The 27,857-nt window shown below is 49.8% G+C and overlaps 1 protein-coding gene across 2 annotated transcripts in view; it reads right to left on the reverse strand.

Moving 5' to 3' along the window:
* Positions 1–27,857, reverse strand: part of LOC140384866 (zona pellucida-like domain-containing protein 1) — a 518,683-nt gene that overhangs the window by 27,658 nt on the left and 463,168 nt on the right. Inside the window, exons 8-10 of one of the 2 annotated variants that reach the window (XM_072466810.1) lie at positions 14,310–14,484; positions 9,230–9,319; positions 714–831 (exon numbers count right to left, since the gene is read on the reverse strand). In XM_072466810.1, the coding sequence (XP_072322911.1) occupies positions 714–831; positions 9,230–9,319; positions 14,310–14,484 (383 nt within the window). The remainder of the gene's footprint in view (positions 1–713; positions 832–9,229; positions 9,320–14,309; positions 14,485–27,857) is intronic. The other variant, XM_072466811.1, reaches the window with a different exon arrangement.

The following is a 27,857-nucleotide window of genomic DNA, read 5'->3' on the forward strand; positions in this document are numbered from 1 at the left end:
AGTGTCAAATTTGAGGAGAACCGTCTTGAACTTCGTCATCTGCAAAGGTGAGAGAGTTGAAAATATGAATGGCATGGTCCCCGGCCGTGGAGAGGAGAAGAGCAATCTTTCTGGTGTCCGTGGCTTCGAGGAAGAGCTGGAAGCGCTGTTTGAAAATTGGCCCCGAGGTTGCTGGCGATGCGGAGCGGCGGCGGCGGGCTGATGTTGTCCATGTTGCAGAATGACGGAATGCTGGCGGAAGGCAGATCACTTGCAGGTAGGTCTAAGAAGTGCTAGTGTGCAACCACGCCTAGTATCATGATGTGTTGGGTGTTCTGGATCACATACAAGTCACCAACACTTGAAGTAGTGGAACACTATTTTATTAAAAGGTTAACTATTTAAACATACTTGAACTGTGGGTGAATATGATACCAGCTTTAACTAAAGACCTTTCCCTTGTCCTAACCAGTTGATGCACTCAGCACATGGTGAATGTCTGTGTTGCAGGTTGTGAGCTCTGTGCTCCTAGCTAGCTGTTACTCGAATGAGTAGGAACTCTGATGTCCCCTGTCTTTATGGTGCGTGTGCTCTCACTGATTGGTCCCACTGTGTGTCCATCAATGTGTGTCTGCACCATGATATACTGGTGTATATTATGACAGGGAGAGGGAGTGTTCGATGGGGCAGGATTGAGAATGTTGACCATAGAGGGCAGAGGAAGGTTTACTCACTGTTTCGGGTCCTGGTTATGATGGGTACAGATGTTACTGTGGTGGGACTGCTGTTGGTATCTCGCATTTCTGGACCATGGGCCTTCCGTCTTCTACGACTCTGGGCTGTGCTGCAGATCTGGAGAAAGAAGTCTTGATTAAAAGAGATTTACACATTGTTATCCTCCCAGAACACACCATCTGAGTGTTAGCCTCCCAGAACACACCATCTGAGTGTATGATGTTTCTCAGTTTAGCATACTGTACTCAGGCCACAATCAGGGCCTCCAGCTCCCTAACATCCATCATTTATGTTGTTCACCTTGCTCTGACACTCTGCTCTATGGCCATTGCCCTGCTGCTCTGAATGCCAACACAAGTTCAAGGAGCAGCACCTTATCTTCCCACCTGGTGTTTGCAGCCTTTAGTACAACCATTTCAGATTGGAAACTCTGTCCCTGTGTTTTGTATTCTTTTTCTTTGCATCTTTGTTTCGTTCTCATTATTCCCTAGATTTTCATAATGGCCAACATTGATTTATCTCCTGCCATTCACCCCTCTTCTAGACATTTATTTTGTTTTGTTTTAAATAAAAGCATAAAATGCTGGACATACCCAGCAGCATCTGTGTAGGCGAAGAGAGCAGGGTTAGTGTTTGAGGGCAAAGACATTTCTTCGGCACTGAACGATTGGATATTGTCTGATGAGGAAAGGTTGGACAGGGTGGATTTGGCTCCACTGGAGTTTATCAGAAGATCTTGAGGGGACATAGAGTTTTATAGCACAGGAAGAGGTCCTTCAGCCCACTGTGTCTGTGCCAGCCATCAAGCACCTATCTACTCTAATCCCATTTTCCAGCACTTGGCCTGTATGCTCTGGTGTTTCAAATACTCATTTAATGTTTCTTTAAAGTTGTGAGGATTCCCGCCTCTGCCACCCTTTCAGGCAGAGAGTTCCAGATTCCGACCACCCTCTGGGTGAAAAAGCTTTTCCTCAAGTTCCCCTCTAAATCTCCAGCTCATCTTCTTATAAATGTATGCCCCTGGTTATTGATGACTCTAACTAAGGGGTAAAGTTTCTTCATATCTACCCTATCTATATCTGTCATAATCTGATACACCTCAATCAGGTCCCCTCTGAGCCTTCTCTGCTCTTGGGAACACAACCTGAGTCTATACAATCTCTTCATAGCTAAAATGCTCCATCCTGATGTATCTGCAGTGCTATCACATCCCTCCTATAATGCAGATTCTAGAACTGCGCACAATACTCTAGCTGTGGCCTTACCAACTTTTTATACAGTTCCAACATAAGTTCCCTGCTCTTAAACTCTATGCCTTGCCAATAAAGGTAAGTTGACAAGGTGGATGTGGAGAGGATGTTTCCTCTTGTGGGAGAGTCTAGAACTAAGGGTCACTGTTTAAAAATAAGTGGTTGCTCATTTCAAACAGAGATGAGATTTTTTTTTCTGAGGTGGAGAGTCTCTGGAACTCACTTCCTCAAAAGGCAGCGGAAGCAGAATTTTGAATATTTTTAAGGCAGAGCTGGATAGATTCTTGATTAACAAGGGGGTAAAAGGTTATCCCGGGCCACCTGGATTCCCAGATACCGAAAGCTCTTCCCTACCATTCTAAACATCAGTTCTCCCAGTCTCTTCTCCTGTCCTCTTGCCTGGATCGCAAACATCTCACTTTTCCCCATGTTCAATTTATATCCCAAAAAATTGCCAAATTCTCCCAGGATACAAGAGCAGGTCATCTGCGTAAAGCGAGACCCGGTGCTCCACCCCTCCCCCCCCCTCCCCCCTCCCCCCCCCCCTCCCGCCCTTTGGAATTCTGCTTCTGCTGACATTTTAATTTTCCCCGAGAAAGTCGATGAACGGCTGCCACCTCCGAGAGAACCCCAGCATTGACCCTCTTAAGGCAAACTTTATTTTCTTGAGACTGAGAAACCCAGCCATGTCACTAACCCAGGTCTCGACACTCGGGGGCTGCGACTCCCTCCACATTAATAAGATCTGTCTGCGGGCTACCAGGGAGGCAAAGGCCAGGATGTCGGCATCTTTTGCCCCCTGAACTCCCGGCTCTTCCGACACTCCAAAGATCGTCACCTCCGTACTCGGCACCACCCGTGTTTTGAGTACCGTGGACATTACCTTAGCAAAACCCTGCCAAAACCCTCTAAGCTTCGGGCATGCCCAAAACATGTGGACATGATTTGCTGGGCTTCCCGCGCACCTCGCAAATCTATCTTCTACCCCGAAAAACCTGCTCATCCTAGCCGCTGTCATGTGTGCCCGTTGGACTACCCTAAATTGTATCAGGCTAGGCCTGGCACATGTTGAGGATGTATTAACCCTGCTTCGGGCATCCGCCCACAGACCCGCCTCTATCTCTCCTCCCAGCTCGTCCTATCACTTGCCCTTAAGCTCCTCCACCGGTGTTTCCTCCGCATCCCAAAGCTCCTGATAAATATCTGATACCTTCCCCTCTCCCACCCATGTACTGGAGACAACTCTGTCCTGTATCCCCCGTGGCGGCAGCAGCGGAAAGGCCGGAACCTGCTTTCTCAAGAAGTCTCGTACCTGAAAATACCTAAACCCATTCCCTGCTGGCAATTCAAATTTATCCTCCAAGGCTTTCAAGCTTTCACCCCGGCCGAATCCAGCCCTTTCCAGATCCTAGAGGCTCTTAACGCCATGGCCAATGGCTCGATGGCCAGAGCAAACAGTAACGGGGAGAGGGGGCACCCTTGCCTCATCCCTCGGTGTAGTTTAAAATACCCCAACCTCATCCAGTTCATATGCACACTCGCTACTGGTGACTGATAGAGCAACCGCACCCAGTCAATGAAGCTCTCACCAAACCCAAACCTTTCCAGCACCTCCCACAGGTAATCCCACTCCACCTGATGAAAAGTTTTCTCCACATCCCTCACTACCACCACCTCCATCTCCCATCCTTCTGAGGGCATCATAATAACATTTAAAAGCCTTCAAACATTAGCATTGAGTTGCCTGCCCTTTACAAATCCCATCTGGTCTTCCCCTATCACCCCTGGGTCACAGTCCTCTTTCCTTGTGGTCAATATCTCAGCCAGCAGTTTGGCGTCCACATTCAGTAGAGAAATTGGCCTGTCTGACCCGCATTGCTCCGGATCCTTCTCCCATTTCCGGATCAATGAGATCGAGGCCTGTGGCATTGTTGAGGGGGGGAGGACTCCCTTCTCTCTTGCTTCATTAAATGTCCTCACCAGCAGTGGGCTCAATATCTCTGAAAACATCTTATAGAATTCGGCCTTGCCAGATTACATGCCCTCCAGCCCCTCAATTATTTCCCCAATTTCAATTGGGGCTCCCAGCCCTTCCACCAGATCCTCATCCACCCTCGGGAACCTCAACTGACCCAAAAACTGCCTCATCCCCTCCACCCCAACCGGGGGTTCCGACTCATATAATTTACTGTAAAAGTCCTTAAACACCTCATTCACCCTCACTGGGTCCAGGACATTATTCCCACCTCTACTCTTTACTCTCCCTTCTCCCTGGCCGCCTCCCTTTTTCTGAGCTGGTGCGCCAACATTCTGCTTGCCTTTTCCCCGTACTCATAAATCTCCCCCCTTGCCTTCCTCAACTGTTCCACCACTTTCCTTGTAGTCAACAGCCCAAACTACGCCTGGAACCTCCGCCGCTCACTCAGTAGCCCCGCGTCCGGGGCCTCCGAGTATCTCCTGTCCACCTGGAGTATTTCCTCCACTAACCTATCCCTCTCAGCCCGTTCTGTCTTTTCTCTGTGGGCCCGTATCGAGATTAATTCCCCTCTGACCACTGCCTTCAAAGCTTCCCAAACCGTCACTGCAGAGACCTCCCCGTATCATTTGTTTCCAGGTAGTTCTGGATGGACTTGTTCACCCGCTCACAGATCGCTTCGTCCGCTAGCAGCCCCACATCCAGTCTCCACAGCGGGCGTTGTCCTCTCTCCAAACTAACCCGTAGATCCACCCGTATCGGATCATGTGGGGCATGATCCGGTACTGCGATTGCCGAGTACTCAGTATCCACCACCGAGTATTAGAGCCCTGCTCAGAACAAAAGAGTCGATGCGAGAGTATACATTGTGGACATGGGAGAAAAAAGAAAACTCCTTCCCCCTTGGCCGTGCAAACCTCCATGGGTCTACTCCCCCCATCTGTTCCATAAACCCCTTCAATTCCTTTGCCGCGGCTGGCCTCCTCCCTGTCTTGGATTTTGACCGGTCAAATTCCGGATCAATGACTGTATTGAAGTCCCTCCCATGATCAGGTTATGTGACTCTAGGTCCGGGATCTTGCCTAACACCCGCCTCATAAATTCCACATTGTCGCAATTCGGAGCATATACGTTCACGAGTACCACCCGCACCCCGTCCAGCTTCCCACTCACCATTATGTACCTGCTCCCCTTGTCGGACATGATTCTCCCTGCCTTAAATGCCACTCGCTTATTGATCAAGATCACTATGCCCCTGGTCTTTGAGTCCAGCCCTGGGTGGAATACTTTGCCAACCCACCCCTTTCTCAATCTCGTCTGGTCTATAGTCTTTAGGTGTGTCTCTTGTAGCATTGCCACGTCCACCTTCAGCCTGCTCAAATGCGCAAACAAGCGAGCCCTCTTGACCGGCCCATTCAACCCCCTAACATTCCATGTAATCAGCCTGGTCGGGGAGCTTCCCGCCCCCCCCCCCCTCCCCCCCTGCCGACTAGCCATCACAATTTTTAGGCCAGCCTCCAGTTCATGCCACCGGCCTCCTCGAGCCCTTCCTCGGGCATTCGCCGTCCCCGACCTCCCATTTGTCCCCCAGTAAGAGTTCCTCCCCTGTCAGCAAAGCAGCTCCCCCCTCCCCTGCTCCCTCCCCCCCTGGTAACAGCACTAGAAACCCAAACCCCACATCAAGCTCCAGCTTAACACCTGCTCGCCCCCCACTATGCGTCCGTGAGTCAGCTGACCCAAGCAGACTTGATAGCTCCCATCATGGCACCAAACTGTCTGTCTCCCCATTGTTCTCTCCCCTCTCCCCCAACTTGAACATACATATTCAAAGCATCACATTCCCCAGTAAACAAACATCAGAAAAAACAGTGAAAAAACAACCACAGAAAAAAACAGCCACAGAAACCAGCTCCCAGTAGGACAAAGTTAACTTTAGCCAAACAAAACAGCCCCTTATTACACACAACACTACTTATTCAAACCAGCACAAAAGTGATTTTCAACAAATCGCCACCACAATACTCTCTAAGGATTCAGTGTCTTTAATTTACCTCCAGTCTTTTTTCCTTGATGAAAGTCCATACATCGTCTGGTGTTTTGAAATAAAAATCCCGTTCCTCATATGTGACCCACAGATGGGCTGGGTACAAATCCCGAACTTCACCCCCTTCTTAAAGAGGGCTGTTTTTGCCCGATTGAACCCAGCTCTTGGCCAAATCTGTGCCCAGGTCTTGATAAATGCGCAGCTCGCAATTCTCCCACCTGCTGCTCTGCTCTTTCTTAGCCCCTCCGCAGAACGTGTTCCTTGTCCAGGAATCGGTGCACATGTGCCACCATCGCCCTCGGCGGCTCGTTCGCTTCTTCACGGGGGCTCTGTGCGCTCTATCCACTTCCAGGGGCCAAGGGAACGCCTCAGCCCCCATCAACTTCTCCAGCATGTTCGTCACATAGGCCCTCGCATCCGATCCCTCACTGCTTTCAGGGAGGCCGACGATTCTCAGATTCTGCTTCCTGGACCTGTTCTCCAGGTCCTCTAGCTTCTCCTGCATTCTTTTCTGGCGGTCGTTCATCATCTCCACCTTGGTCGCCAGCACGGTTAGGTATTCCTCATGCTCGGACACCTTTTTCTCCACCTCCTGGATCGCACGTCCGTAGGTTTCTTGATTCTGCACCACCTGATCAATCGAAGCCTTGATCGGGTCCAGCGTGTCCTTCTTAAGCTTGGCGAAGCAATCTTCAAAAAACTTCACTCACTGCTCCGTCGAGTGATGCACTCTCTAATTAACAGTGCCACTCCCCCTCCTCTTTTACCTTCCTCCCTATTCTTCTTAAAACATCTAAACCCCAGAACATCTAACAACCATTCCTGCCCCCGTGAAATCCATGTCTGAGTAATGGCCACAACATCATCGTTCCAAGTACTGGTCCATGCTCTAGGTTCATCTCTCTTATTCCTGACACTCCTTGCATTGAAACAGACACACCCTTCCCTACTGAGCCACAGAGCTAGGCTCAGTGCCAGAGACCTGGCCGCTAAGGCCTTCCTCCTGTAGGTCATCCCCCCCCAACAGCATCTAAAACAGTATGCCTGTTTTGAAGGGGAACGGCCACGAGGGATCCCTGAACTGTCTGCCTGTTCCCTTTCATTCCCCTCACTGTAACCCAGCTACTCTTGTCCTGAACCTTGGGTGTGGCTACCTCTCTGTAACTCCTCTCTATCACCCCCTCTGCCTCCCACATGATCCAAAGTTCATCCAGCTCCAGCTCCAGTTCCCTAACGCAGTCTCCGTGGAGCTGGTGTTGGATGCACTTCCCGCAGGTGTAGTCAGTGGGGACATAGTGGTATCCCTTACCTCCCACATCCTACAGGAGGAGCATGCAACTGCCTTAACTTCCATCCCCCACTGATCTGAATTCCCAAATAGAATTAAAAGGAAAAAAAAGTTGAAGATTAACATTCGTTAAGCTCTTCAAAAAAAGGGAGCTAGGCAGACCTCTGTGACATATCTCTCCCAGAAAGGCTGAAATGAGCAGATCTGGACACTCTCTCTAGCAGTCCTGTGAAGATTTAACTTCTGACTGAAAGGCGGTAATCAATAGCCATGTCTGTGAAAGTTTAAAACTATATTTGAAAGGCTAGTTATTAAAATACTCTCCAGCCTGGCCTGTGAGCACTTCCCTTGTGAATAAAAGACTGGAAAGCTGAAATTGATGTTCCCAACAGGTGAGGTTCCAGTCGAGCGCTACCTGTAGGAAGAGGGGGCTGTTTAAAAACCTATTTGAAATCCTCAAGTGAAAGACTCTAATATTATCTCAGTGAGTCAGAATGCCAGTCTGGTGGAGGAATTTCAACTGAAAGTGACAGAGAGAATTCTACAGCCTGCATGGAAGATGACCATTAGACGATCCAAACCAACCAATGATTTCAACTCTTACGACCTTAAAAGATCGCAGGCTACAAAGACCACTACCTCAGCAGCAAAGAACCATCTCACGGCCTTTTAATCCCTGTTATTTTCAATCATTTCCCTATCTCTACCATGTGTCTGTCTTGTGTGTGTCTGGGCGGAGGGTGAGATGGGGTTTGGGTAATAATTACATTGGCAGATTGTTTTGATACCCTGGGCAAGTGCGCAGTAAATTCCAGCCCCACAGACCCAGAGTTCCACATTAGTGAATTAACCAATAATTTGTGTTTTCCTGAGATCTTTAACCCATGACTGCTCCAATGAGTTACTGACACCAGACTTGTATGTAAAACTGTTTATTTATAGTAAGATTAAACAATGAATATATAAAATAAATAATTGTCACTATGGTCTACCAGTCTACCTATTCCCAAAACCCCATCCCACCCTCCACCCAGACACACACAAAACAGACACTGGGTAAGGAGATAGGAAGCGGGTTAGTCGAATGGGAATGGAAGGAAAAGGTTCAAGATGAATCTTTGCTGCTGTGGTTGTGGCCTATGTCGGCGCTGGTCTTCTCCGAATGTGAATCCTTAGGGAATTGGTTTAGATAAGAGATTCAGGTCAATGCAACTCTAATCTCCGACCACCAGATGAGCTCACACAGGAGATTCAGGCCAGCGCAATTCTGACTTCTGACTACCGGATGGAGTTCACACAGGAGATTCAGGTTAGTGCAATTCTGACTCTGACCACTGTGTGGAGGCCCCATCTCCTGGAGAAATTACTGGAAGTTTAAACCCGAGAACTCTACAGTGTCTTCTGTTTGCCTGATCTCTGTACAGAATATCGGCTGCATTATGAAGAGTGTACAGAAACACCGGCTGTATTTTAAAGAATGTTCACAGATTGGGTTCCTCCTAGCCATTCAGATAGAGGATTAAAGACTCACAGATCTGGTTGAGGAACTGCTTTGAATTTTCCTCCTGAAGTTTGCACATTCTCCCCCTGTCTGCGTAGGTTTCCTCCGGGTTCTTCAGTTTTCTCCCACAGTCCAAAGATGTGCAGGGTTATGTGGATTGGCCTTGATAAATGTCCCCTCAGCGAACAAGAGGTTAGGTGGGGTTACTGGATTGCAGGGATGGGATGGAGGCCTTAGTGTCCAAAATTGCCCTTAATGTTGGGCGGGGTTACTGGGTTATGTAGATAGAGTGGAGGTGTGGGCTTGGGTGGGGTGCTCTTTCCAAGAGGTGGTGCAGAATAGATGGGCCGAATGGCCTCCTTCTGCCCTGTAAGTTCTATGTCCTTACAACTCTCCCGGCGTTGTAACTCAGTTTCCACCTTCGTGAGCAAAGCGCAAGGGACCGGTAAATTCTCACCTGAGCCACTTGTATTTTATGCAGGCCCTCCTGGAATACCTCTGAATACTTCCCGCCGTCCTTTCTGCCGGTGCTCATCTGAAAAATATGCTGCCAAACAAAGCGAAGTGTTTGCAGCCGATCAAAGCCCAACAGATTAGGTCCCAGGTCATGTACCACTATTAGCGGCAGTCGGATTGTCTGCTGACCATGGGTCACGATTACTATAATGCACAACGGCTCCCCAGTATACATTGCCAATCTGTCCTTAGTATCACATGAGTTTATTTCCCGTACAAAGCCTGCAAAAGGTCTGCTGATGGAGAGGACAGTCCCTGTGTCATTCTCCTTCACTCAGGGGGTGCCCATTCACCTGCAGTTTAATCTCAATCGGTGCCACTTTAAGAGGCCGTGATATAGTTTTATAAAAATTTATTTACAGGATGTGGGATGCTGGTTAGGCCAGTATTTATTCCCCATCTCTCGTTGCCCTTCAGAAGGTGGTGGTGAGCTGCCTTCTTGAACCGCTGCAGTCCTTCAGGTGTAGGTACACCCCTAGTGCTGTTAGGGAGGATGTTCCAGGATTTTGCCCCAGCGACAGTGAAGGAACGGCGATATATTTCCAAGTCAGGGTGGTGAGTGATTTGGAGGGGAACTTCCAGGTGGTGGGGCTCCCAAGTAACTGCTGCTCTTGTCCTTCTAGATGGTAGTGGTTGTGGGTTTGGAAGGTGCTGTCTAAGGAACCTTGGCGAGTTACTGCAGTGCATCTTGCAGATGGTACACACAGCTGCCACTGTTCGTCGGTGGTAGAACATAGAACATAGAACATTACAGCGCAGTACAGGCCCTCGGCCCTCGATGTTGCGCCGACCTCTGAAACCACTCTAAAGCCCATCTACACTATTCCCTTATCGTCCATATGTCTATCCAATGACCATTTAAATGCCCTTAGTGTTGGCGAGTCCACTACTGTTGCAGGCAGGGCATTCCACGCCCTTACTACTCTCTGAGTAAAGAACCTACCTCAGACATCTGTCTTATATCTATCTCCCCTCAATTTAAAGCTGTGTCCCCTCGTGCTAGACATCACCATCCGAGGAAAAAGGCTCTCGCTGTCCACCCTATCCAATCCTCTGATCATCTTGTATGCCTCAATTAAGTCACCTTTTAACCTTCTTCTCTCTAACGAAAACAGCCTCAAGTCCCTCAGCCTTTCCTCATAAGATCTTCCCTCCATACCAGGCAACATTCTGGTAAATCTCCTCTGCACCCTTTCCAATGCTTCCACATCCTTCCTATAATGCGGCGACCAGAATTGCACGCAATACTCCAAATGCGGCCGCACCAGAGTTTTGTACAGCTGCAACATGACCTCATGGCTCCGAAACTCAATCCCTCTACCAATAAAAGCTAACACACCGTACGCCTTCTTAACAACCATCTCAACCTGAGTGGCAATTTTCAGGGATCTATGTACATGGACACCAAGATCTCTCTGATCATCCACACTGCCAAGAATCTTACCATTAGCCCAGTACTCTGTCTTCCTGTTATTCCTTCCAAAATGAATCACCTCACACTTTTCTGCAGCTTATCTATGTCCCTCTGTAACTTGTAACATCCTTCCGCACTGTCCACAACTCCACCGACTTTAGTGTCATCTGCAAATTTACTCACCTAGCCTTCTATGCCCTCCTCCAGGTCATTTATAAAAATGACAAACAGCAGTGGCCCCAAAACAGATCCTTGTGGTACACCACTAGTAACTGGACTCCAGTCTGAACACTTCCCTTCAACCACCACCCTTTGTCTTCTTCCAGCTAGCCAATTTCTGATCCAAACTGCTAAATCTCCCTGAATCCCATGCTTCCGTATTATCTGCAGTAGCCTACCTTGGGGAACCTTATCAAACGCTTTACTGAAATCCATATACACCACATCAACTGCTTTACCCTCATCCACCTGTTTGGTCGCCTTCTCAAAGAACTCAATAAGGTTTGTGAGGCACGACCTACCCTTCACAAAACCGTGTTGACTATCTCTAATCAAATTATTCCTTTCCAGATGATTATACACCCTATCTCTTATAAACCTTTCCAAGATTTTGCCCACAACAGAAGTAAGGCTCACTGGTCTATAGTTACCGGGGTTGTCTCTACTCCCCTTCTTGAACAAGGGGACACCATTTGCTAGTTTGAATGTGCTGAAGAGCAATCAAGATGGTCATTGTCTGGCACTTCTGTGGCGCGAATGTAACTTGCCACTTGTCAGCCCTAGCCTGGATACTGTCCAGGTCTTGCTGCATTTGGACATGGGCTGCTTCATTGTCTGAGGAGTCACGAATGGTGCTGAACATTGTGCAGTCATCTGCAAACATCCCCACTTCAAACCTTATGATGGAAGGGAGATCATTGATGAAGGAGATGAAGATTATTGAGCCTGGGGCACTACCGTGAGGAACTCCTGCAGTGATGTCCTGGAGCTGAGATGATTTTAAAAAAATCAATTTAGAGTATTCAATTTATTTTTTCCAATTCAGGGGCAATTTACCTTGGCCAATCCACCTACACTGCACATCTTTTGGGTTGTGCGGTCGAAACCCACGCAAACACGGGGCAAATGTGCAAACTCCACACGGACAGTGACCCAGAGCCGGGATCAAACCTGGGACCTCAGCGTCATGAGGCAACTGTGCTAGCCACTTGCGCCACCGTGCTGTCATCGGAGTTGAGGTGATTGACCTCGAACCACCACAACCATCTTCCTTTGTGCCAGGTATGACTCCAACCAGCAGAGAGTTTTCGCCCTGATTCCCATTGACTCCAGTTTAGCTCGGGCTCCTGGGTGCCAAACTCTGTCAAATGCTGCCTTGACATCAAGGGCAGTCACTCTCACCTCAGCTCTTTTGTCCATGTTCGAACCAAGACTGTAATGAGGTCAGGAGCTGAGTGACCCTGGCGGAACCCAAACTGAGCGTCCGTGAGCAGGTTATTGTTGAGTAAGTGCTGCTTGATAGCACTGTTGATGACTCCTTCCATCACTTTGCTGATGATAGAGAGTAGACTGATAGGGCGGTAATTGGCTGGGTTGGATTTGTCCTCTTTCTTGTGTACAGGACACACCTGGGCAATTTCCCTCATTGTCGGGTAGGTGCCAGTGTTGTAGCTGTACTGGAACAGCTTGGCCAGGAGTGCGGCAAGTTCTGGAGCACAAGTCTTCAGTACTATTGCCGGAATATTGTCAGGACCCATAGCCTTTGCATATCCAGTGTCTTCAGCCATTTCTTGGTATCACGCGGAGTAAATCGTATTGGCTGAAGACGGACATCTGTGATGCTGGGGACCTCCAGAGGACACCGAGATGGATCATCCACTCGGCACTTCTGACTGAAGATTGTTGCAAATATCTCAGCCTTGTCCTTTGCACAGACATCCTCCATCATTGAGGATGGGATATTTGTGGAGCCTCCTCCTCCACTGAGTTGTTTAATAGTGCACCTCCATTCACACTTGGATGTGGCAGTATTGCAGAGCTTAGATCTGATGTGTACGTTGTGGAATTGCTTTGCTCTGTCTGTTACTTGCTGCTTATGCTGTTTGGCACACAAGTAGTCCTGTGTTGTAGCTTCACCAGGTTGACACCTCATTTTTTGAGTATGCCTGATGTTGCTCCTGGCATGCTCTCCTGCAATCTTCATTGAACCCGGCCTGATCTGCTGGCTTGGTGGTAATGGTGGAATGGGGGATATTATATGTCAGGCCATGAGGTTGCAGATAGTGGTTGAGGACAATTCTGCAGCTGTTGATGGCCCACAGCGCCTCATGGATGCCAAGTCTTGACTTGCTAGATCTTTTCGAAGTCTATCCCATTTAGCAAGGTGGTAGTGCCACAGAACACGATGGAGGGTATCCTCAATGTGAAGACGTGACTTTGTCTCCACAAGGACTGTAGAGTGGTCACTTTCATGACATGCAGACAGACACATAATGACATACAGACAAGCAGCTAATGGACACAGAGAACAGGACATGACCAATAAGCAGGCAGGACACTTAGGGGTGGGATCTGACTATAAAAGACACGAGGCACTCACACTCTGCCTCTTTCCACTGATGAACATCTAGAGAGTAAGTCAAGGGTGTTGTTACAACCTCGCACCTCCACCACGTGGCTAAGAGCTAGTCTGGTTCAGTCAGACAGAGTAACCACACTTAAGTTAGCAGAGAGTCGAACTCACAGAGAACTGTGCTAACTGTGCTATTAGTTCAATAAACCTGATTGAACGAACATCAAGGTCTGGAGTATCTTTTTGATCTAAGCTGCATCCAGTTGCAGCCAGTGTTAGACCAGTGTACCTAATACGACGTGATACCAGGAGACTACTAATTTAGGGTGGCTTATCTTAGTCCGTTCCGTGATGACCAGCAAATGTATCCCGGCAGATGTAGAGTCTGCACGTTCTCCCCGTGTCTGCGTTGGTTTCCTCCGGGTGCTCCGGTTTCCCCCCACAGCCCAAAGACGTGCAGGTTGGGTGGATTGGCCATGATAAATTGCCCTTAGTGACCAAAAGGTTCTGAGGGGTTATTGGATTACGGGGATAGGGTGGAAGTGAGGGCTTAAGTGGGTCGGTGCAGACTCGATGGGTCGAATGGCATCCTTCTGTTCTGTATATTCTATGTTCATGTTCTATGAACGTTAATTTATTCACGGTCAAAAGAATCTGTCTTTTGGTGGTAAATACATACACAGTATCAATTCCATTTGGGACTACCAACATGCCGGTACCTGCCTGGGCCGGCCTTGATACTATCAGCCCCAGCTGGGTGGGCCTCCGCCCACTAGCGGGAAAGCACATATTCCAGAGTCCCACAGGGAGATGAATCAGGGTTTCCCCATGGGCCTCATGGAGGTTATTACAGAGAGAATTAGTTCTGAGTTAATTGGTTCCTAGCTCTTTACAGACACTACAACGATATATAACAGCTATCTCACTGCAGGGTAAGTAGGACGTTTTAGTGAAGGGCAAGACAAAGACCATATTTAGGAGCAGTTGAATATTATCACTCCTCATAACCTTGGTTGCCAGGTGTCGTGTGCTTACCTGGGCAGGCAGTGATGGGCAGACAGATATCTCGCAGATGCGGGCAGCACATTGAAGGTAAAAGGTGGAAAGTGGAAGATCACTGTGCTCAATGAAACGAAAGGCCTGGAAGGAGAAATGGGCATAGGGCGCTTCTCCATTCACCAGTATTGATGTCTTCTCATTCTTCACACACCTGGAAAAACAATGTTAAAGGGGTTTCTAGAAAATTCCGTTCACTAAAGGGGGGGTTGGGGCGGTGAATGTGGAAATGTCATCATTCCAATTTCTAATTGGTGGTTAGCATTGTTGCTTCACAGCACCAGGGTCCTAATCACGTCAACCCCTACTCCCAATAACGTCAACCCCTGCTCCCAATCACGTCAACCCCTGCTCCCAATCACGTCAACCCCTACTCCCAATCACGTCAACCCCTGCTCCCAATCATGTCAACCCCAGCTCCCAATAACGTCAACCCCTGCTGCCAATCACATCAGCCCCTGCCCCAATCACATCAACTCCTGTTCCCAATCACATCAACCCCTGCTCCCAAAGACGCCAAGCCCTGCTTCCAAAGATGTTAAGCCCCACCCCCAATGATATCAAACCACGGCCCTAATTACGTCAAGCCCCGTTCACCCCACCCCCAATGAGGTCAAGTCCCTCCCGCAAAGACGTCAAGCCCTGTTCCGAAAGACATCAAGCCCTGCCCCCAATGACTCCAAGGCCCATCCCCAATATGTCAATGACATCAAGCCCCAGTCCCAAGAGTCAAAATCTTGCACAACAAACCTTCCAGTTGAAAAGCTTGAATGGACTGAGCCACCTATTACTGACTCTCAAGCGGGTCCACACCAGTTGAACATCATTTAGTGAGTATCGAGCATCACCTTTGATCAATGGTTTGTCACCATCACAATTACTGATGAACAGGAAGATAAGAACAAAGTTGCCATGTCTTTCAAATGAACAAGCAAGTGATGAAGCTCCCAGCAGAGACAAACCATGGGAATCCCAGTGCAACTGCAAACTTGAGGAATGCCAAATGGAATTGTATGTTGACTCCCAAGCGGACGGATTGTTCATTGGGGAAGAAACAGGGCAGGAAACGATACTGAAATTCCTTGGCGACTGCCTGGTAGAATCTGGCTTTGACTCTCAAATGACAGAATTCTTGGACAAGCCCCAAAATGTGAAAATTATCTTGCTTTTCAAACAATGGACTCTCTTGGAAAAAAAACAGCGGATGAAATCCCCCATTGAACTGCAAGGAACAGAGAGTGAATTTGAAATTCGGCAGCCTCAACAATCCCAGTGTGAATTTAAAGCAATACAAACACCAGTCAAAGATCAAATGGCCAACAGTAAACATGCTGGATCAGGAATGGGGTTTCCTGACATGAATCAAAATGTGGGTCCTCCAGCTCCACTTATGATAACTAAATTGGCTCGAAAGCCTGTGGTAGTGACCCCTCAGCAGATGGAGCAGCCGATCGACTCCCGGAGAAATCATCGGGCGGGCTTCTCCACTCCCACGCCGAAGTGGCCGCGCCGTCGTGAACGCCGGCGAGGTTCACGACGGTGCGGAACGGCCCCGGTCCCGACCGATTCAGGCCCTGACAATCGGCCAGGATCGGGGCCGCATCATCTACATGCGCCAGGCCTTGTCGCCCGCGTAAAAGCGGCGCCGCATAGATGACACGGCCGGCGCCGCATAACAGACGTCATCCGCGCATGCGTGGTTGCCGTCCTGTCCAAATCCGCCCCGCAAGAAGATGGGGGACGGATCTTGCGGGGCCGCGGAAGGAAGGAGGTCCTCCTTCAGAGAGGACGGCCCAACGATCGGTGGGCACCGATCGCGGGCCACCCCACATTCAAGGTGAAGCCCGGTGCAGGATCCTCCCTCGCCCCCCCAACAGGCCGCCCCCCCAGCGTTCACGCACCGCCCACGACTGCAGCGACCAGGTGTGGACGGCGCCGGGGGGGAACCCGCCGTTTTGGCCTGGCCGCTCGGCCCATCCGGGCCTCAGAATCGCGGGGGTGCCGGAGAATCACCATTTTGGGTGTCTCCGGCGATTCTCCGGCCTGCGGCCCGCGAAACCCGACCGGGCCGTTCCCGCCGCTTGGGAAAATCGCGGGACGGCGTCGGACCAGCGTCCCCGGAAATTTTGGCGGCCCAGGCGATTCTCCCAACCGGCGTGAGAGTGGAGAATCGCGCCCATCATGTTTGACACAAACGTGGAAGTTCGTTATCCAAGAGTGAAGGCAGAAAGTAGGGATAGTCTTGTTTATCTCGAAGGGAAAGTGTATTTACTGGTCATAGATTACTTTTGTAATTTTCCTGAAGCGGCAGTTATCCAGCTTGTCAGCCAGGTGTGTTATAATGCATACTAAAGCTATCTTTGCTCATCATGGCATTCCACAGGTTGTCATGAGTTACAATGGTCCATGCTTCAGTTGTCAGGAATGGAGGGGATCGACTTCCGGTTGCGGCTATGCGGAGCTAAGCCGCACATTCGGCGGCTCCCGCTAAAATGGACTTTTGGGCTCTCCTGAGGAGCCCAACGGCAATTTCTTCGACAACTTCCAGTGTGGGAAGGTGAGCAAGGTCCCCCCTCCATAGTATATGGATTGGACCAGGAGTGGAGCGGTCAAAAAAGCGTTTTTGGAGCAGCAAAAAGTGCGAGGGAGAAAAAACAAGATGGCGGCGGGCGGAGATCAAGCGGCATGGGTGCAGGAGCAGCAGGAGTTTCTCAGGCGCTGCTTTGAGGAGCTGAAGAAAGAGGTGCTGGCGCCAATGCTGACGGCGATCGAGGGGTTAGTGGAGACCCAGAATGCCCAAGTGGCGACGATCCGGGAGGTGCGATCCGGGAGAACGAGGATGAGATCTTGGGCCTGGCGGTGAAGGTGGAGGCCCATGAGGTGCTGCACAAGAGGTGGGCGGAAAGATTCGAGGACCTGGAGAACAGGTCGAGGAGGAAGAACCTTCGGATTCTGGGTCTCCCTGAAGGAGTGGAGGGGGCCGATGCTGGAGCATATGTGAGCACGATGCTCAACTCGCTGATGGGTGCGGAGACCTCTCTGAGTCCCCTGGAGCTAGATGGGGCTCATCGGGTCCTGGCAAGGAGACCTAAGGCCAACGAGCCGCCAAGGGCGGTAGTGGTGAGGTTTCACCGTCTCGTGGATAGAGAGTGTGTTTTGAGATGGGCCAAGAAAGAGCGGAGCAGCTGATGGGAGAATACGGAGATCCGAATCTATCAGGACTGGAGTGCGGAGGTGGCAAAGAAGAGAGCTGGTTTTAATCGGGCCAAGGCGGTGCTCCATCTGAAGGGGGTGAGGTTCGGAATGCTGCAGCCAGCGCAATTGTGGGTCACATTTCAGGATCGACACCACTACTTTGAAATGCCTGAGGAGGCTTGGACCTTTATACAAACTGAAAAGTTGGACTGAAACTGAGGGTCTGTGGTTGTGGGCTGTATACAAGGTTTTAACTATGCGTAGGGAATGTTCCACGGGTTGGGCGATGGATGGGGATGGGGGAAGAGATCTGATGGGGAGACTGTGAGAGAATGTGGGCGCCGGTGCTGGAGGGAGGGCAGGCCCGGGAATGGGGGAATTGGGATTAGGCCGCAAAAGGAGCTGGGCCAGAGGGGGTGGGTTTGGCTTAGGAAAGCGCGGGCTTTTTCTCGCGTTAGGGAAGGGCGGAGGGGCGGGGTGGAGGAGCGCACACTGACTGCTGGGGAGGAGGGGGAGGGGGGATTCCCACACGGGGGGGTCAATGGGATGGCGGGGGAGGCCGGGGTCAGCAGGAGTCAGCTGACTTACGGGAGTGTTATGGGGGGAGCAAAAGAGCTAGACATGGATCTAGCGGGGTGAGGGGGGGGGGGGGGTATAGGTTTGCTGCTGCATTAGCCGATGGGGAACTGGAAACAGAAGAGGTGGTCGGGACGGGGGTCCCCCGTCTGGGGGACTGGAGGGTGTGGGAGGCGCGGACACGGGACTGGCCTAGAAAAGGAGATGGCTAGTCGGCGGGGGGGAGCGGGGGGAAGCCCCCCAATCCGGCTGATAACTTGGAATGTGAGGGGCCTGAATGGGCCAGTTAAGAGGGCCCGAGTGTTCGCGCACTTAAAAGGACTGAAGGCGGACGTGGTCATGCTTCAGGAGACACATTTGAAGGTGGCAGACCAGGTCAGGTTACGAAAGGGATGCGTAGGACAGGTATTCCATTCGGGGCTGGATGCAAAGAACAGAGGGGTGGCCATACTGGTGGGGAAGTGGGTGTCGTTTGAGGCCGAGACTATTGTAGTGGACAATGGAGGTCGATACGTGATGGTGAGCGGTAGGTTGCAGGGGGCGTGGGTGGTATTGGTAAACGTATACGCCCCAAACTGGGATGATGCCGGATTTATGAAGCGCATGTTGGGGCGGATTCTGAATCTGGAGGCAGGAAGCTTGATATTGGGGGGGATTTCAACACGGTGTTGGACCCAGCATTAGATCTCTCCAGATCTAGGACGGAGAAGAGGCCGGCTGCGGCCGAGGTGTTTAGGGGGTTTATGGACCAGATGGGGGCAGTAGATCCGTGGAGATTTGCTAGGCCCCTGGCCAGGGAATTTTCTTTTTTTTCTCACGTACACACAGCCTATTCCCGGATAGATTTTTTTGTTTTGAGTAGGGCGCTGATCCCGAAGGTGGAGGGAACGGAGTATTCGGCCATAGCCATCTCAGACCACGCCCCGCACTGGGTGGAGCTGGAGTTAGGAGAGGAGAGGGACCAACGCCCGCTGTGGCGTCTGGATGTGGGACTACTGGCGGATGAGGTGGTGTGCGGGAGGGTTCGGGGGTGCATTGAAAGGTATTTGGAGGCCAACGACAATGGGGAGGTGCAGGTGGGGGTAGTATGGGAGGCGCTGAAGGAGGTGGTCAGGGGAGAGTTAATCTCCATCAGGGCTCACAGGGAGAAGAGAGAGGGCAGGGAAAGGGAGAGGTTAGTGGGGGAGATCCTAAGGGTAGACAGGAGATATGCAGAGGCCCCTGAGGAGGGACTACTTAGGGAGCGGCAAAGTCTCCAGACGGAATTCGACCTGTTGACCACAGGGAAGGCAGAGGCACAGGGGGCGACGTACGAGTATGGGGAGAAGGCGAGCCGGATGCTGGCACATCAGCTCCGTAAGAGGATGGCAGCGAGGGAGATAGGTGGAGTCAAGGATGGCAGGGGAACTACGGTGCGGAGTGCGGTGAAAGTAAATGAGGCATTTAAGGACTTTTATGAGGAGCTGTGCAGATCTCAGCCCCCAGCGGGGGAAGAGGGGATGCGACGATTTCTAGATCAACTGAGGTTCCCGAGGGTGGAGGAGCAGGAGGTGGCTGGTTTGGGGGCGCCAATTGGGTTGGAGGAGCTGGTTAAAGGACTGGGGAGCATGCAGGCGGGGAAGGCCCCGGGGCCAGATGGGTTCCCGGTTGAGTTTTACAGGAAGTATGCGGACCTGTTAGCCCCGTTGCTAGTGAGGACTTTCAATGAGGCAAGGGAGGGGGGGGACCCTGCCCCCGACAATGTCCGGGGCGCTGATCTCTCTGATCCTGAAGTGGGACAAGGACCCACTGCAATGTGGGTCGTATAGACCGATCTCGCTCCTCAATGTGGATGCTAAGTTGCTGGCAAAAGTGCTGTAGCACCATCAATATGACGCGAGGCAGGTTGAGGTAATATCAATTGAAGGCTTTATTAAGCAGAACTTTATCCCCAGCAGCGTGGTTACAGAATGCAGCTGCTGAGGGAAATGGAGGGAAAAACTGGGTTCTTATACCAGCATTTCTGGGTGGAGTCCAGTAGGTGGCAGGGCCTATCAGGACCTGGCATCCCTCCACCAATAGCCTGTCGACACGTGGTGTACCGTATTACCCCTAATACATACCACCACAAGTGCTGGCTACGAGAATTGAGGACTGTGTCCCGGGGGTGATTCATGAGGACCAGACGGGATTTGTAAAGGGCAGGCAGCTAAACACCAATGTACGGAGGCTCCTAAACGTGATTATGATGCAATCGGTGGAGGGAGAGGCGGAGATAGTGGCAGCTATGGATGAGGAGAAGGCCTTTGACCGGTTGGAGTGAGAGTATCTCTGGGAAGTGTTGCGGAGGTTTGGGTTTGGGGAGGGGTTTATTAGTTGGGTTGAGCTCCTATATAGAGCCCCGGTGGCAAGTGTGGCTACGAATCGGCGGAGGTCGGAGTATTTTTGGCTGTATTGAGGGACGAGGCAGAAGTGCCCCCTGTCCCCCCTGTTGTTTGCATTAGCAATTGAGCCTTTGGCCATGGCATTAAGGGAGTCCAGGAACTGGAGGGGGGTGGTCCGAGGGGGAGAGGAGCATCGAGTGTCGCTGTATGCGGACGACCTGGCAGATCCAGTGGAGGTGATGGTGGAGGTCATGCGGATCCTAAGGGAGTTTGGGGACTTCTCGGGCTATAAGCTCAATGTAGGGAAAAGTGAGCTCTATGTGGTGCATCCAGGGGACCAGGGAAGAGGGATAGACAACCTACCGTTGAGGAGGGCGGAAAGGAGCTTTCGCTACTTGGGGATCCAGGTAGCTAGGGGGCCCTGCACAAACTTAATTTGACGCGGCTGGTGGAGCAGATGGAGGAGGACTTAAAAAGATGGGATGTGTTGCCACTCTTGCTAGCGGGCAGGGTACAGTCGATTAAAATGATGGTCTCCCGAGGTTTCTTTTTGTGTTCCAGTGCCTTCCTATTATGAATACCAAGGCCTTTTTAAGCGGGTAGGTAGGAGCATCATGGGTTTTGTGTGGGCAAACAAGACCCCGAGGGTAAGGAGGGGGTTTCTGGAGCGTAGTAGGGACAGAGGAGGGCTGGCGTTGCCGAATCTGGGTGGCTATTATTGGCCAGCCAACGTAGCGATGATCCGTCTGTGGAGGCGGCATGGAAGAGGTTGGAGATGGCGTCCTGCAAAGCAACGAGCCTGAGGGCGCTGGTGACGGCACTGCTGCCGCTCTCGCCGACAAGGTACACCACGAGTCCAGCAACGCTAAAGATCTGGGGGCAGTGGAGACGACATAGGGGTGAGATGGGAGCCTCGGTGTGGTCCCCGATCTGGGAGAACCATCAGTTCGTCCCAGGGAGGATGGATGGGGGATTTCGGAGCTGGCATCGGGCAGGGATCAAAAGAATGGGGAACCTGTTTATAGACGGGACGTTTGCGAGCCCAGGGGCGCTGGAGGAGAAGTTCAGGTTACCCCCGGGAAATGCGTTCAGGTATATGCAAGTGAGGGCGTTTGTGAGGTGGCAGGTGAGGGAATTCCCGTTGCTCCCGGCACAGAGGATTCAGGACAGGGTGATTTTGGGTGTATGGGTCGGAGAAGTCAAGGTTTTGGCGATATATCAGGAGATGAAAGAATAGGGGGAGGCTTTGGTAGAGGAGCTGAAGGGCAAGTGGGAGGAGGAGTTGGGGGAGGAGATTGAAGAGGGTCTGTGGGCGGTTGCCCTGAGTAGGGTTAATTCCTCTTCCTCATGTGCCAGGCTCAGCCTGATACAGTTTAAGGTTATTCACAGAGCGCATATGACAGGGGCGAGGCTGAGTAGGTTCTTTGGGGTGGAGGACAGATGTGGGAGGTGCTCGGGAAGCCCGGCAAATCACATCCTCATGTTTTGGTTGTGCCCGGCACTGGATGGGTTCTCGAGGAGTTTTACGAGGACTATGTCCAAGGCGGTGAAAGTCCAGGCAAACCAAGTTGGGGGCTGGGATTATTTGGGGTGGTGGATGAGCCGGGAGTGCAGGAGGCGAAAGAGGCCGGTATTCTGGCCTTTGCGTCCCTGGTAGCCCGGCGAAAGATCTTGCTCATGTGGAAAGACGTGAAGCCCCCCAGTGTGGAAGCCTGGATAAATGACATGGCAGGGTTCATTAAGCTGGAGAGGATAAAGTTTGCCTTGAGAGGGTCTGCGCAAGGGTTCTTCAGGCGGTGGCAACTGTTCCTGGACTATCTTTCTGGCCTGCAAAATCCTACCAACTGTCCTGGCTTGAGACAATTCACACCTCTTTAAACTGGGGTTACCCCATCTCTGGATCTGTAACGATTTAATCACCTGCTAATGCTTGCATTCCAAGCATTGTTTGGCATCTTTGAATTTGTCTATATATGTGTTTCTGGAACAGACCTCTTCATTCACCTTAGGAAGGAGCAGCGCTCCGAAAGCTAGTGACATCGAAACAAACCTGTTGGACTTTAACCTGGTGTTGTAAGACTTCGTACTATCTTTCTTCACTCAGAGGGTAGTGAGTGTCTGGAATGTGCTGCCAGAGGTAGTAGTAGAGGTAGGTACAATTGTGTCTTTTAAAAAGCATTTAGATAGTTACATGGGTAAGATGGGCATAGAGGGTTATGGGCCAAGTGCGGGCAACTGGGACTAGCTTAATGGTAAAAACTGGGCGGCATGGACTGGTTGGGCCAAAGGGCCTGTTTCCATGCTGTAAGCTTCTATGATTCTATGATTTTATGATCTCGCGGAGCGTTAGAATGAGGTTGGTCAGCAGCAGCAGCAACCCAGGGAGGGAGGAGAGGGGAGTGGGGTGTTTCTTTCGGGGGGGGCGGGGCATTTGGGCGGGTGGGGGAGGTTTTTTCCCCAGGGGTACTTGTAAAAAGCATATGGGAGGGTTAATATGTGCGGGAGAAACCCATCATATAAGCTCGGTATTATGTTTGATTGATATGTTTATGTTTTGCTCTGTTCTTTTCTGTCTTTCTTTTTTGTTACGGTTTAATTGGTTGAAAAAGTTTTGTTGGAAAAACTTTGAATCAACATATTTTCAACAAAAAAAAAGGAATGGAGGGGATTTGCGCAGAAGTACGACTTCAGGCATGTCACATCCAGTGTTTTATATCCACAGTTAAATGGGAAGGCAGAGAAAGGTGTGCAAATAGTAAAACAATTACTTAAAAAATCGATGGACAGCCAAGATGATCTATGTCTGGCATTGCTTGGTTATCGAGCATCATCATTGAGCAAATGGTTTATCACCATCCTAATTACTGATGAACAGGAAGATCAGAACAATGTCGCCATGTCTTTCAAATCAACAAGCAAGTCACAAAATAAAACACCAACGGCAATCTCGAAAGAGGAAGCAGAAGAGATACGATGACAGGTCAACCAGGTCTCTACAACCTTTCGAACACGATGATATCGTAAGGGTGGAGGATCCTGATGGCTGATCAAAGTGTGGAAGTGATCCAGAAAATAGGTCCAAAGTCCGATACAGTCATCACAGAACAAGGCCAGGTATTCAGGAGGAACAGAAGAGCTTTGTTAAAAATTCAGCAACCTGTTACGTCACTGTCAGCAGATGATGTGTGTGAAAACTTCTGCCCACCCAAACCAATGCAACCTGAACAAGTGTCATGCGAGTGTCCCTTTAAGAAAGCTTTTTGTCTTATCACATGGCTTCAGTGATGTCATAGTGTGGGTGGAGCTGATCTGTGGCTGTGAGATGTTTTGGTTTAATTTTCAGTTTGACGGCTGTGGGCTCAAGAAGAAAGAAGTGTTCCCAATCTTAATTTATTTTCATTTAAAAAACTGCTCCAGAAGTAAACAGGTTGTGGATACCTGCTTTGGTAACTTAAAAGATATATTCAGGGAAATATAGTGAGAATGCAGAGTGCTGGGTCACGCCCTTGAATAGGGGTTTTTGGTTTAGTGGATTTTGATTTTGAATTGGAACAGTTAAGGGGGGATTCATTAAGTTTCATACATCGATAACTGTAGCTGGGTGGTGTATTTATGTTTGTAATTGATAAAAATTCTTGCCGTGTGTTTATATATATATGTTAACTGTCATGAGAATGTCACTTTATGAAAATGAAATGAAAATCACTTATTGTCACAAGTACGCTTCAATGAAGTTACTGTGAAAAGTCCCTAGTCGCCACATTCCGGCACCTGTTCGGGGAGGCTGTTACGGCTTTAAGAGGCTTTAAGAAATGTTTGTCTGCACATGTTACTGCAGTGATGTCAGAGTGTGGGTGGAGCTGTGCTCTGGCTCGGCTTTTTAGTTTCACTTTGAGAAAAGCTTGGGTGTGTCTGCGTTTTTTGGTTCCGTTTCAGTGTTGGAGCTGGAGTCAGCCAGAGAAGGTGTAATGTTGTTCTCTCTGCCATGTAAAGACTATCTCTTGATCATTTAGTGAATTCAGAGTGATAACTGTTCTCAGTAGTGAATTTAAAAGGTTTGTTAAAAGTTTTTTTTTAATGTCTTATGGATGTTAAAAGGAAAGTAAGGATTACTTAGTGTTGTATTCTTTGGGGGTTGTATTTGAATTGATGGTTGCTGAGATGTTCACTGTATGTTTTAAAAAGTTAACTTGAGTTCATAGAATAAACATTGTTTTGCTTTAAAAAATACTTTTCCATTTCTGCTGTACCATACCTGTAGAGTGGGCCGTGTGCTCCCCATACCACAATCTAGTAAAGGTCGTGGGTCAGGTGAACTCCATGATACACTTTGGGATTCTCTAAACCCCGGCCCATAACAAATTGGGGGCTTGAGGGGGATAAAAGTCTATCTATTGGATTGGCTTAGTGAACTTAAAGACAGTGAGGGGTGAGCATATTGTGGTTGCTTTTCAGCTGTGGTATTCTAGTTTAAGTAGGGAGTGTCTTGTGGACAATGGCTCTTTCAGAGGCTCTGAAGTTTTTGGGGGTGGAGACAGTCACACGCAGTACCTTACGAAAGAGACTAAAAACAGGCTTTTAGAGTTGGCAAAAACATTGCAGTGAGCATTACCTGACAAAATGCGAAAATATGAGGTAATTATGGCGGTGGCTAAACATTTAAAGTTGCCTGAGATACAGTTTGACTCATTGGAAATGTCAAAAATTCAGTTACAAATTAAACAAATGGTACATGAGAAAGAATTAAAGCAGCTTGAATACGAAAGAGCTAGACAGGAAAAAGAAAGAGAGAGAGAGTTTGAACTTCGGAAATGGCCATGAAACATGACATAACTAAGCTCTTAGAATAAAGCTAGTTTTGATTAAAGTGTCTGGGAAGACTGATGAATCACACCTGAAGGGAAGGCTCTTGTGCTCATCCTAGCCAAATTCAACATAAAGATTGTAGGTCAGGTGGACTCCATCATACACTTTGCAGTTTCTAAGCCCTGGCCCATAACACAAGACTCAAGAGTACAATCTGAAGATGCACAGAATAATGCAGTTCCAACAGAGGCATCTTCAGAGCCACAAGAATGTCAAGCAGATTGGTCGGACCAACAAAAACTTAGAGGTCAACAAGACATCAAAAGAATCTGTAGCGGACACTGTAATTGTAATAGTATGGGGTTCTACAAAGGAAGAACACGACGACCGACTCATCAAAGTACTACAGAGTGTTGAGAAGTATGGACTAAGGTTGAACAAAGCCAAGTGTCAATTTGGCGTTAAAGAAATCACGTTTCTGGTGGCCAAGTTGTCTGCTCAACGCGTACAACCTGATCAAATCAAAATACAGGCAATAATGAATATGCCATGACCACCAGACAAGAAAAGAGTTCTGAGGATATTAGGAATGATCAACTATATAGGCAGATTCATACCGAATTTGACAGCCAGGGCAACATGTCTGAGAGAAATAATGAAAAAGTTGGATACTTCTGAATGGTCAGAGAAGCATGAGCAAGAATGACTTACTCTGAAGACAGCTTTGACAACAGCTCCAACACTAGCATTTTTTGACCTGACCAAGAAAATAAAAATCTCGACTGTGCGTCGAATGATGTGTTAGGTGCAGTTTTGGTACAGCATGAATTTGATAAGTAAATGGCAAGACACAGAAACCTTGAAAAATCTCCAGGAATGCTTGTACTATTGAACCCACCAATCCATGTGCGCATTCAAAGCATAATATATTCAAAGCATACAAGCATAAAGCAAATATACTCTCTTGACTAACTGAAATGTTTCACAAACTTCCACACCTAGTAACGATTCACGATCTGTGGCTACAATTGAAAATTTCACTTCATGGATTCTATCTTCGACTTGAACTTCAAATTCACACATGTCTAAAGAATCAATCCTTTGACCATTGTAACCTTTTAAAAATACTGGTCTGTTCAAAATCTTGGGCTTGATTCTCATTGCGTCAATATCCGTGATACTGATGAGATTCGCTCTCGCTCCTGTGTCGTGTTTGACACTTGTAAACGTTTGATTAATGAGTAATGAAACTGTCCAATTATCTTCATTTACAGTAGATACTTCAATCTTACTACTACTTATTTTAGTAGAAGACTTGTCTCTTCGTTTGGCTTGGTTGGCCCTGTGCATTAAAAACAACATCAATGACGAATGTGTCATAGAATCATAGATGTTTACAGCATGGAAACAGGCCCTTCGGCCCAACCAGTCCATGCCGCCCAGTTTTTACCATTAAGCTAGTCCCAGTTGCGAATACCATACAGCGCTCGCCCGAGGTTCCCCAGGCGAATACCAAACAGCGCTCGCCCGAGCTCCTCCAGGCCAATACCAAACTGCGGTCGCCCGAGGTCCCCCAGGCGAATACCAAACAGCGCTCGCCCGAGGTCACCGAGGCGAATACCAAACAGCGCTCGCCCGAGGTCCCCCAGGCGAATATCAAACAGCGCTCGCCCGAGGTCCCCCAGGCGAATACCAAACAGCGCTCGCCCGAGGTCCCCCAGGCGAATACCAAACAGCGCTCGCCCACGATCCCCGAGGCGAATACCAAACAGCGCTCGCACGAGGTCCCCCAGGCGAATACCAAACAGCGCTCGCCCAAGGTCCCCCAGGCGAATACCAAACAGCGATCCCCTAGTCGAATACCAAACAGCGCTCGCACGAGGTCCCCCAGGCGAATACCAAACATCGCTCACCCGAGGTACCCCAGGCAAATACCAAACAGCGCTCGCCCGAGGTCCCCCAGGCGAATACCAAACAGCGCTCGACCGAGGTACCCCAGGCAAATACCAAACAGCGCTCGCCCGCGATCCCGGAGGCGAATAGCAAACAGCGCTCGCCCGAGGTCCCCGAGGCGAATACCAAACAGCACTCGCCCGAAGTCCCCCAGACAAATACAAAACAGCGCTCGCCCGAGGTCCCCCAGGCGAATACCAAACAGCGCTCGCACGTGGTCCCCGAGGCGAATACCAAACAGCGCTCGCCCGAGGTCCCACAGGCGAATACCAAACAGCGCTCGCCCAAGTTCCCGCAGGCGAATACCAAACAACGCTCGCCCGAGGTCCCCGAGGTGAACACCAAACAGCGTTCGCCCGAGGTCACCGAGGCGAATACCAAACAGCGCTCGCCCGAGGTCCCCGAGGCGAATACCAAACAGCGCTCGCCCGAGGTCCCCTAGGTGAATACCAAACAGCGCTCGCCCGTGGTCCCCGAGGCGAATACCAAACAGCGCTCGCCCGAGATCCCCCAGATGAATACCAAACAGCGCTCGCCCGAGGTCCCCCCGGCGAATACCATACAGCGCTCGCACGAGGTTCCCCAGGCGAATACCAAACAGCGCTCGCCCGAGGTCCCCGAGGCGAATACCAAA

The sequence above is a fragment of the Scyliorhinus torazame genome, chromosome 10 (assembly GCF_047496885.1).
Source record: "Scyliorhinus torazame isolate Kashiwa2021f chromosome 10, sScyTor2.1, whole genome shotgun sequence".
NCBI lineage: Eukaryota > Metazoa > Chordata > Chondrichthyes > Carcharhiniformes > Scyliorhinidae > Scyliorhinus > Scyliorhinus torazame.